The following is a 12,063-nucleotide window of genomic DNA, read 5'->3' as shown; positions in this document are numbered from 1 at the left end:
CCCAAGAATTGATGCTTTCGAACTGGGTTGTTGGAGAAGACTCTTGAGAGTCCCTAGAACAGCAAGGAGATCCACCCAGTACATCCTAAAGGAAATCAGTCCTGAATATTCATTGGAAGGACTGATGCTGAAGTCGAAACTCCAATACTTTGGCCACCTGATGCGATGAACTGACTCATTGGAAAAGACCCTGATGCTGAGAAAGACTGAAAGCAGGATGAAAAGGGGACAGCAGAGGATGAGATGGTTGGATGGCATCACCAACTCAATGGACATGAGTTTGAGTAAGCTCCAGGAGTTGGTGATGAACAGAGAAGCCTGGCATGCTACCATCCATGGTGTCGCAGAGTTGGACACAACTGAGCAACTGAACTGAACTGAATATAAACTCTAGAGCAAACATTAAAAGTAAGGAATGTATAACCAGTAAGTAGTGGAGATAAAATGGAACCATAAAAAACTCAATTAATCCAAAGCCAGGTGAAAAAAAGAAGATGAAAAAATAACAGATGAGACAAACAGAAAAGAAATAGCAAGATGGCAGATTCAAATCTAAATGTATCAATAATTCCATTTAAGTACAAATAATCAAAATACTCTGATTACAAGTGAGAATTATGTCACTTACAATCCCTATTTTAAAAAGTAGGTGGAGGGGGAAAGTCCTGTGATCCCTCCCATTTAAAAGCTCCAAATGGGGATTCCCTAGTGGCTCAGTGGTAAAGAATCCACTTGCCAGCACTGGAGACACAAGTGCGAATCCAGCAAGATCCCACCTGCCATGGAGCGACTAAGCTTGTGGGCCACAGCTAGCCAGCCTGTGCTCTAGAGCTGGGAACTGCAACTTCTGAAGCTCTTGAGCCCTGCAGCCTGTGCTCCACAACTACAGAGCAGCCTCCGCTCACCCCAACTAGAGAAAAAATGGGGCAGCAGTGAAGATCCAGGACAACCAAAAATAAACACATAAAAGCTTCAGATGGTTGGTAATATTCTGCATCTTGATTGTCACAGGGATCATATGACCACAGGCTTTAGTCAAACTTCATGCTGTTGCTGCTGCTAAGCCGCATCAGTTGTGTCTGACTCTGTGTGACCCCATAGACGGCAGCCCACCAGGCTTCCCCCGTCCCTGGGATTCTCCAGGCAAGAACACTGGAGTGGGTTGCCATTTCCTTCTCAAATGCATGAGAGTGAAAAGTGAAAGTGAAGTCGCTCAGTCGTGTCCTACTCTTCGCAACCCCATGGACTGCAGCCTACCAGGCTCCTCCACCCATGGGATTTTTCAGGCAAGAGTACTGGAGTGAGTCAAACTTCATAAAAGCGCCCTAAAAAGGTTGGATTTTACTGCATATATTATACCTCAATAAGCCTGACATAAAACTAAAGAAAAAATAGAGGAAAAAAAGACATTTTCAGACCAGTGCACAAGAAAGACTAAAGGACAAAGACAGCATTACAAATCAGTGAGGAAAGGAAGAATAACTCAATAAACACTGCTGGGGTAAATGGTTATCATTATAAAATAATTAAACAAAATTAGATCCTTACCTTTCATCAAATCCAAAGATACAATAAACATAACAGGGTCCTAATTGTTAAACTTTCCCAGTTTATGACTCATTTTCTGAGAACTATCTCCTGACCTATGGCTCAGACAGTAAAGAAACTGCTTGCAATGCAGGAGACCCACGTTCAATCCTTGGGTTGGGAAGATCTGGAGAAGAAAATAGCCACCCACTCCAGTATTCTTGCCTCGAGAATTCCAAGGACAGAGGAGCCTGGTGTGCTACAGTCCATGGAGTCGCAAAGAGTTGGACATAACTTTCACTTTTTCATCGTCTCACTTTTATGCTTCTGACCTATACCCATGTGTTTAACCATAATGGCTCGGCCCCCAGCCATAGGTGATAAGACTAGGGTGGATATTTGTCCCATGCCAGAGTAATCAGATTTTTCTCTCACGGGATTTGCAGTTGTACTTAATGATTTGGGTTTTTGTATATTATTCAACGATGTGTTTTGTGAACTTAGGATCTAAGGCTTCATTAAAGAATGGCCATGTGTACAGAAGAACAGAGTCAGCAAATAATCAGAGACAGATCAATGAAGCAGTGAGAAAAACAAGGAAGGTAGGTCCTGCAGCCTGAGAGAGACAGTAAGAGAGGGAGAGAGAGCGAATGACTGAGAGAGATACCAATTTTCACATTACAAAAGTCTGGTAGCTTTTCTCTAAGTCCGCAGCTTTTCTCTGACGCACACCTAAGATTGGGCTTCCCTGATGGCACAGACAGTAAAGAATCTGCCTGAAATGCAGCAGGCAAAGGTTCAGTTCCTGGGTTGAGAAGATTCTCTGGAAGGGGAAATGGCAACCCACTCCAGTATTCTTCCCTGGATAATTCCATGGACAGAGGAACCTGGAGGGCTAAAGTCCATAGAGTCACAAAGAGTAAGACACGACTGAGCAAGTAACACTTTCACACACACTTTTCACACTTAAGATACTCAAAAGTGAGTAACCGAAAGAGTGGACATAAGTTACATCACTGGATTCTGCTGTCAGGAGGTAGGGAGAGGAGATTAAGCCTCTGTCATCACTCAGCCTAATGTCAAGAATGATGATGGCCATAGATGACCACTTTGGTCTCAACTGATAAGAAGTGAAGTCTGATCTATAAGGATGGAGACTTATCCTTCAAAATTGACACAATCCATGACCTGTTGATCAGCCAGCCCCAAAATATCAGGTACAAAGTAGTGACATCACTGAAAGATTACTTTATTGGAAGAGTTATCTTTCTGCCAGTAAATGACAGATTGTTTTCTTCAATTTACATACAACTCTGAAACTTCTGGTTTCTCTGGATTTCCATTAAGCCTAATAGACATTCTGCTAACATTTTAAACTGCTATTTTAAAAGTCAAAATGGCCACCAAATGCACAAAAAAGAGTTCTAAAACAAAATTAATACTCAGGGTCTAATATTCTGTTAAATAGAACATTCTCATTTTGGGGAATAGCTTATTATACTTCCTCAGATTATAATGCTGCTGCTGCTAAGTCACTTCAGTTGTGTCCAACTCTTTGCAACACATGGACTGTAGTCTGCCAGGCTCCTCTGTCCATGGAATTCTCCAAGCAAGAATACAGGATTGGGCTGCCACACCCTCCTCCAGAGGAACTTCCCTACCCAGGGATCGAACCCACATCTCTTACGTCTCTTGCATTAGCAGGCAGATTCTTTACCACTGAGCTACCAGGGATTTTACCAATTGCTGAGACATTTCAACCTAAGGATTTTCACTCTCAGGTAAAAAACACTATCAATATAAAGGAGACTTAGAGGTCTTGAAGTATCTAGTAAGGTTTCCAAAGAATATAAACAAACAATACCTCAAACTTTCAGAATATAAGATTTCTTTGTATCTTTACCATATCTTATATCCCAAAAGAAGACTGAAACTTCCATTACAGTTTTAAAGGTAGTAAATGTGATATCCTATTCCACATTTCACTTAACATAGTAAGAAAGAATTAGGATTTGGAAGTTAAGTTGTCTGGGCTCAAATTCTGATTACATCATTTATTAGCTCAGTTATCTCACTAAATTTCAAATTACTAATTTATTCTGGGCCTCAGTTGTCTCATTTATAAAATGGAATAATAATAATAAAAAGTAACTCATAGGAATTTGTGAGAATATAAGGTATTAAAATAGTATCTCATGAATATAAGAACTCAGTATTATCCATCATAGTTTGTTTGACATAAGGTCAAGAAAAGACTTTTATATTAGATGGCAATGTGACTAGATAACTATTTACAAGAAAATATCTCTCAGATGAGAATAATTTCCCAAGTTTCCAAAAATGTGTAAATAAAAAGATAATAAAAACCATCTGCAAAGCTCACACAGTTACCATACTATGACAGCAGCTTTAACAGATTTACATGAAATTGCATAAATTACAAAATGAGTAGAAATACCTAGCTAAAATCAATACATTGAATAGCTAAGAACTGGAAACAGCCCAAGTGTCCAACAACAGGAAAATACATAAACAATTACAGAGTCATGTAACTGAATAATACTCGGCAACAAAAATTAGTAAGATTATGCTGTGTGGAAAAAGCCTTACACAAAAGACGGCATACAGTACGATTCCATTTATATGAAGATCTAGAACAGGCAAAACTAACCTGTGATGGAAAATAATCAGAATAATAATTTCCTATGGGGTGAACGAGGGGATTTACTGGGATGGGACAAAAAAGACTGTGTTATACCCTGACTCAAACCCTGAGGTTTGAGTTGCACAAGTGCACACTTTGGTTAGAACTCACAAGTTTGTGTATTTTTGTCTATTTGTATTAAATTTTATATATTTCATTGTATGTAAATTTTACCTCAAAAGGAAAGAAATATTGAACTTTACTTAATGATATGCATGCTGAAGTATTTGGGAGGAAGTATGTCCATGTCTGCAACATACGTAGAAATACATAAAAAAGGATGAGTTGATGGATGGATAGAGGGATGGGCAAGAATAATGAAATGTTAACTGCAAGATCTAGGAGGTGGTAGCTATATGGGTACTTACTCTGAAATCCTTTCAATTTTTCTCTATGTTCGAAAAGTTTCAAGTAAAATAATTGAAAAATAAACACTTTATCTTCCTTACCAGCGCCTGGAGTTGTTAACAATCACTCCGTTGTCTATGGAGAAAGTATCTGTAGGCAATCCAGCAATATTCCAGGCTCTGATTGTTACTGGATCACCCAAGGTCTTACTCAGTGAGAACTCCTCTGAACATGGGATTTTTTTCTCCTGTTAGAAATACACAGATTTATTTTTGACATTTTCTCTTATCTTGTTGATTAAAATATTTTTAATTAACATATTATTTGTTGTTAGTATTTAATAATTCTAAACAACTGAAAAAACTGAATGAAAAGTTAGACTATGGAAATATTTTACTGATCAAATAAGAAGAAAAAAACTTCATATTTTCAGTCATTTCTTTCCTTCTCTATTTTTATTATCATCCTTTCCCCCCAAATACCCCAACATATATTTTAAATGTTCTAAAAATAAACTCATAAGAAAATATAAAACCATTACCTTGCACAACATGCTCCACTCTTCTGTACATGTTTGTCGAAAGCCAGAAGTGAAAGCACCAAGGTAGGCTATTACTCCTGCTGATATTAAGACATCACCAGTCAAATTTTCATATACTGTCTGAAGGTCATCTGCAGCTTGAGACCATCTGGGAGACCAATCAAAGGCAAAATACCCTCACCAAAGAGAATGACTAAAGACAGTAATGAAACAGCCAGGGGTTTCTAGTCCAAATTCTATAACAAAATGCCATGAAAAGTTGGGCACTTGCTTATCTATAAAATGAGGAGGTTAGGTCCCTTCTAGCTCTAATATGCTATAATATACATTTATGTTCTACAAACAATACTTCACTATTCATTATTAGAATATTATGCATTTCTTATAGGACTTGTTCTTTCAGGATAGGAAAACAGAAACAAAAACAAAAAATCACCAGAATTTTGTCTAATCATTTTATTCAGGATGATTTGGCCCAGTGGCCCTGCTATTTGTTTCTGAAAAACTCAGGAACATTTGTAATTCATTACCAAAAATTACATTTAAGTTGTATAGCAGTTGGCATACTATAGCTAAGGTTGGTATCTTTTTCCATTTAATGAAACTTTTACCATAAAAAGTGCATTTCAAAACCATCTAATCTGCACTATGAAGTATCATCAAAAGTATGTTACTTTATCATGCTATTCATTCAACAAATAACAATTAATAGCTATGATAATTGGCTGACTAGTATAAATAGATTAGAATAAAGCTAACTGGCTTTGTTACATCAAGTCAGTTATTTAAAATAAATTTAACAAAATGAACCACATATTCACTACTCCCTTCCAAACACTTTATTGCAAAACATTTGAACACAAAATTGGAAAGAACTGCACAACGACCATCCACATACTCACCACTAAGATTAAAACTTATCTTTAGCCTTATTTGCCTTTTTCTCTTTCTCTCTCTCTTTTATCATTTGAAAGCAAGTTGCAAACACCATCCTTGACACTGAAATTCTGTTAGGAGAAGCCTAGCCAGGTGCTTTATAGAAAGTCCCATATTCTCAACCAGCCATTTAAAAATCAGTAATCAAGATAAACAACTCACTCCAGTATTCTTGCCTGGAAAAATACCATGGACAGAGAAGCCTGGCAGGCTACAGTCCATGAGGTCACAGAGAGTCAGACACGACTGAAGCGACTGAGCATGGCATGGCATGGCAATCATCATACCCGAAGAGAGCTGCATATTCGAGCCAGAGGTTTGAAAACATTGTTAGAATGAGTAGAAATCTGACCTCGATTTTTCGCCACCTAGTCCTCCAATTAGTTTTGAGGCTCTTTCAAGTTTCTTAGCACAAAGTTCCACCTGGTCTTCTAAACGAGCTTTTTCCTCAGTTTTCTCAAGAAATATTGTTTCTAAATTTTCCAAATGATGTTCTACTTCTGCTAGTTCTTCTCTCTTCTGATTCAAAAGCTCCATTGTCTCAGCTAAGGACTTCTGAGCTTCTGTTAAGCGGGCTTTCTTAGGAGCCACTACCTGTTTGGGAACAGTACATGCAGCTATAACATGTACTATATAGAACACTGACAGTCAGCATAATCCTTTATAGATACTGTGAATTTTAAATGTTTATTTATGATTATAAATACATTTATTACTTAAAAAGATAAATCATGCAAATTTTAAATTCCTTAAATCTTATATTTTCATATGCAAATAAAGTAAAATATATTTCTATATCTTATAAAATATATAAAATCATCCTGGACCAGCAAACTTCATCTATAAATGGGCAAGTTACTCTAATAATATGTCACAAAATGTAGCACAAAAACATAATATGTAGCAAAACATCTCAATACAATCAGGAGTTGCCTTTGAACTGTGGCAAAACAGAATAACATGTAACAGAAATGACAAACACTTAAAAATACATGAATGTGCTCCTTTTTTTTTTTTTTGGCATTTCTAAGCTTTTGATTTCCTTCCCAGTCAGCCTTGATTAAGACAGTAGCAGTAATACAAAGAGAAATAAAGACTTGGTATTTAGCTTCGCTATCAAAATTGAATTTTCCTCAATCAATTGAGAAAAGTGAGGCTTTGTTGAGAGAAAAACGATTTCCTAAAGTTTTTATTTTATTATGCTCATCAGTATATGAAGAATGGGGTAAGGCCAACTTGGTTAGAGTATACTATAAGACACCAGTATAAGGAATTTACAAACCGACCAAAGAGAGTATATGTCCATTTGAAAGAAGGGAGACCTAAGTCTACTGACACATTGCCATGAGTGAGCTGAAGGCCAAGAGGAAGGCTGAAGCAAAGAATCAGATACGATGGACCTGCTTTCTCTCCTCAGGGCAGAAATCCTGAAGGGAGAATGTGTTAAACAGAAATTAGGAAGCTTTTCTTCCTACTTTGGACTTTAGAGAAGAGCTTGCTGGATATCTCCCTTCAACCTTTCCATAACAACACAAGGCAGGTGCATTGAAATTAAAATAGTGTGGAGGTACAAGGCTTACTCCTTGGAAGGAAAGTTATGACCAAGCTAGACAGCATATTAAAAAGCAGAGACATTACTTTGTCAACAAAGTTCCATCTAGTCAAGGCTATGGTTTTTCCAGTGGTCATGTATGGATGTGAGAGTTGGACTGTGAAAAAAGCTGAGCGCCGAAGAATTGATGCTTTTGAACTGTGGTGTTGGAGAAGACTCTTGACAGTCCCTTGGACTGCAAGGAGATCCAACCAGACCATCCTAAAGGAGTTCGGTCCAAGGTGTTCATTGGAAGGACTGATGCCGAGGCTGAAACTCCAGTACTTTGGCCACCTCATGCGAAGAGTTGACTCACTGGAAAAGACCCTGATGCTGGGAGGGATTGGGGGTACGAGGAGAAGGGGACGACAGAGGATGAGATGGCTGGATGGCATCACCAACTTGATGGACATGAGTTTGAGTAGACTCCGGGAGTTGGTGATGGACAGGGAAGCCTGGCGTGCTACGATTCATAGGGTCGCAAAGAGTCGGACATGACTGAGTGACTGAACTGAACAGGGTGGGAAGTCAGAAAAGAACCTGAATACCTTAGATTCTCTGCTTTATACAAAGAATCCAGAACATTCACATGTCTTATTGGACATGCAGAAACAGGCAGAGTTGACAGTTTGCAGACCTGCTGGGACTACTATGGGGAGGGACAAGATGTTCAAATGGAAGAACATTCAGATAGAATTAATTTTACTTATACCAGGTGTATACTGGTCTATTCCTCTGAAATGAATAAAATCCATACCTCTTTAACAAGCATGTATGCCTCATTAGGAATATCTTTTCAGTTGTTACAGCCTGATTACTCATTCTGTACTCTAAGGTTTTTCTAAACACATAATATCATGTATTTCCATGGGCATTTTTATTTATATTTTCTGCTCCCCTTGGTAGAATTTTGCAAGTTACAGAGGGCAAGGCCAGTGCTTCCTTGGTCCTTTGCTAGTCAAATTTGCAAAGTGCACTTTTAAAAAATTTATTTATTTTTAATTAAAGGATAATTATTATAATATTGGTTTCTGCCATATATCAATATGAATCAGCCATAGGTATACATATGTCCCCTCTCTCTTGAAGCTTTCTCCCACCCCATACAAAATGCTCTTATCCATTCTCTGCTCTCCTATAATTTGGCCCCAGGGAGTCTCCAAAAAAAGCTCCCTATCACTGCTTGAGTCCATGCTTTTCCTCTTAACCCTACTGGAATTTCTTACTTCTGACCTCTGCATCAAGATTTTCATCTGCCACTTGGCCTTTGATGTTTCGGATTTTTCTTTGCTTCTGCTGTCTCCCATAAAACTTAATTCTCTTTTGCCCCAGGTCCCTGTAACTATAGGTCAGTCTGGCTAGTTCTACTGATCTCCCTGCTCTCATGTATACTGGTCCCAACAGGTTATGTCATACGTAAGCATTCTCTTCATCCACTAGACACTCAACGTCTGATTATGCTGTCCATGGGGTGGCAAAGAGTCGGACAAGACTGAGCGACTGAGCTGAACTGATTATGCTGGAGCAGGACAAGTTCTCTGTGGAATCACTTTTAGAAACTTCTGAACTAGTAAATAAGGGCATAGATCTTTTATTATGAACAAATTTATTTCAATTTTCCTTTTTTCACCAAATATTCGTTACTACAGTGAATTCAAAACACCACTTTTTTTTTCAGTTGAAGAAAGAACTTCAATCCTAAAATGAAAGATTAAAAAAAAAACATTTAAAATCACAACCTTTTTATTAAATATGAGGGGAAATGAGTTAAGGCTGAACTCAACGGAAGCTAACCTTAGTGTTTTCAAAGGCATTGGTTGTTTTAGTCCCTAAGTCATGTCCAACTTTTGTGACCCCATGGACGGTAGTCTGCCAGGCTCCTCTGCCCATGGGATTCTCCAGGAAAAAATACTGGAGCAGGTTGCCATTTCCTTCTCCATTTCAAAGGCATAGATTTTAATTTATGGGAATATTTCAATAGAAAACGGATGTGCTGATCCTCAAAATACCTTTGCAACTCTGTCATACACTTCCATAGCCATGATCCACTTACACAGACCCTCAGCTGCAGAGGAAGCTTTAGCAACCTTAGGAGGATCAAATTCAGGGTTTGTTAAATATTCACCACGAATCTTCTGCATAACAGTCACCTGGGAAACAAAGATTTAGATCTTAAAATTTCAACATATACCACACAATCATTAGATGAAAAATTGATCATATATAGTTTAAAAAAGAGTATATAAAACAGTTATGTTGTCTTTAAAAACCAAAGTCAGTACTTTGAGATATTTTTAAAATAAGCATAATTGCAGCAAATTTATTACAGGTAGACAAGATATGTCTTCTAAAAAAATTAAAAGACCTTTGCAGTTTGGGAAAACATGTGTAAACAAGGAAAAAGAACAACTAAACATAAATAAATAGAAGTTTGGATGAAAAATTATATACTTTTAATCTCAGAAATTTGTGTATCCAATATGTTAAGAAATAAACTATTTTAAGAAGACACTTCAAGAACTCTTTCATGTCAGTAATACACTAAAACAGTTAATTTATTCAATGACTATGGATGGTCTGAAAGAGGAGTGGTTTTATGCATTATGAAAATTCATAATATAGTCATTAATAAGTATTCCTTTACTATTTTAATTCTATTGACACTCTATTTGCTTACATTTTATATAATACTGAAAAATGTTAAAGATTTTATATATCTGGACAAAATTACATTTATAGAAAAAAATCCACTGAAACTCACCGGAATATTGTCTTTGTCATATTCTCTCAAATCTCTTAAGAAATTCATATCTCCCAGAAGTTTTTTGCTAGGTCCCCAGTAATCTAATATCTATAAATAAAATTTACAGAAACATTATATGTACAATTAAGTATGTTTGATATAAAACTTTTCTTCTTGAGGTTTAAGGTATATTAATCCAGAGAAACTATACACTGAATTTCAAAATATCTACTTACATGTCCTTGGAAATGAAATAAAGAGACTCCTCTCTCTGAGAACATGTTAAGTATATCAAATATTTAAAATATGCATATGAATTTACATATTGAACTTATTATTAAAAATTAAATATTGAGGGTTTCCCTGGTGGTCCAGTGGTTAAGAGTACATCTTGCAATGCAGAAAACAGGGGTTAGATCCCTGGTTCGGGAGGATCCCACATGCCACAGAAAAACTAAGACCGTGTATCACGTCACAAGTACTGAGCCTGCGCTCTAAAGCCCTTGTTCCACAACAAAAGCCACTGCAATGAGAAGCCTGCGCACCACAACTAGAGAAAAGCTGTGCATAGCAACAAAGACGCAGCACAGTCCAAAAAATAAGTAAAATTTTTAAAACTTTAATTAAAAAAAAAAACACCGACAGGCAAAAAATATGATCATTTCTTTTTAGAAAACTTAAGAAAAGCAGCTGGTACAAATACCATCAAAATTTCATATAAGAAACAATATTTTTATTATTTCAACTTTTATTTTCCTTTAATTTTGACTTTCAAATCATACAGGTAGTGCTATAAACTGAAAGTCTGTGTCCTCTCCCCAAATTCCTATGCTAAAGTCTACTTCCCAGTATAATAGTACTTGGAGGTGGGGTCTTAGTAATGTGATTAAGTCATGGATGTAATCAGTCCCCTTATAAAATAGAGGGCAGGGAGCTCCCTCCCATTCCACCACGCGAAGACAGTAGTGTATAAACCGGGACTTGAACCCTCACCAGACACTGAATCTACCGCAGGCTTGATTTTGGACTTACCAGCCTCTAGAAGTGTGAGAAATAAATGTTCATTGTTGATAACCACTCCAATCTATGGTAATTTGTTAGAGTAGCCCAAATGGACTAGGACGGGTAGCAAACATTTTTCTTACAGAAAATCCCCTCACCTACCTAGATTTTCCCAAGTGGAATACAGAGAAGAAAGCAGTAAGACAAAGACTATACACTGCTCAGTCAGTTACAAGCTAAAGCACGTGGTGCTCATGCTCATAAAATTAAAAATGCTACATAACTAGCTGAACATTCTTTTTCCTAATTTCAGAAGCTTGATAGGGGTGTGTGAGTGGTGTGTGTGTGTGTGTGTGTGTGTGTGTGTGTGTGTGTGTGTATGAGAATAACTTGATAAGGTAGGAGCCTATTTTTGTTTATCTTTATTATCTCAAGGGAGGACAGAATGGGCCCCCGACAAAAACCCCAATTCTCCAATTCAGGGATTCAAACTTAGGTATTGTAAAAACTTGAAAAGAAAAAGAAAAAACTCTGAAAAGAAAATAAGTCTATAAATTTAGTTTAGGATAGATGTTATACCTTTCTTTTTAAGGGATATACCTTTGAATAACAATTGCAATAATAACAGCTAATGTTTACTAATAAATGTGTAGCATTTATTATCACAGACA

General features: G+C 37.1%; 1 protein-coding gene across 1 annotated transcript in view; it reads right to left on the bottom strand.

Annotated features, from left to right (window-relative positions):
* The window catches only part of DNAH12 (dynein axonemal heavy chain 12), a 169,278-nt gene that overhangs the window by 42,286 nt on the left and 114,929 nt on the right, over positions 1-12,063 (bottom strand). Inside the window, exons 51-55 of the mRNA XM_069560621.1 lie at positions 10,409-10,498; positions 9,657-9,797; positions 6,409-6,650; positions 5,121-5,268; positions 4,681-4,826 (exon numbers count right to left, since the gene is read on the bottom strand). Of these exons, the coding sequence (XP_069416722.1) occupies positions 4,681-4,826; positions 5,121-5,268; positions 6,409-6,650; positions 9,657-9,797; positions 10,409-10,498 (767 nt within the window). The remainder of the gene's footprint in view (positions 1-4,680; positions 4,827-5,120; positions 5,269-6,408; positions 6,651-9,656; positions 9,798-10,408; positions 10,499-12,063) is intronic.

The sequence above is a fragment of the Ovis canadensis genome, chromosome 19, assembly GCF_042477335.2.
Source record: "Ovis canadensis isolate MfBH-ARS-UI-01 breed Bighorn chromosome 19, ARS-UI_OviCan_v2, whole genome shotgun sequence".
Classification (NCBI taxonomy): domain Eukaryota; kingdom Metazoa; phylum Chordata; class Mammalia; order Artiodactyla; family Bovidae; genus Ovis; species Ovis canadensis.
This window is presented reverse-complemented; position numbering and strand designations above follow the sequence as displayed.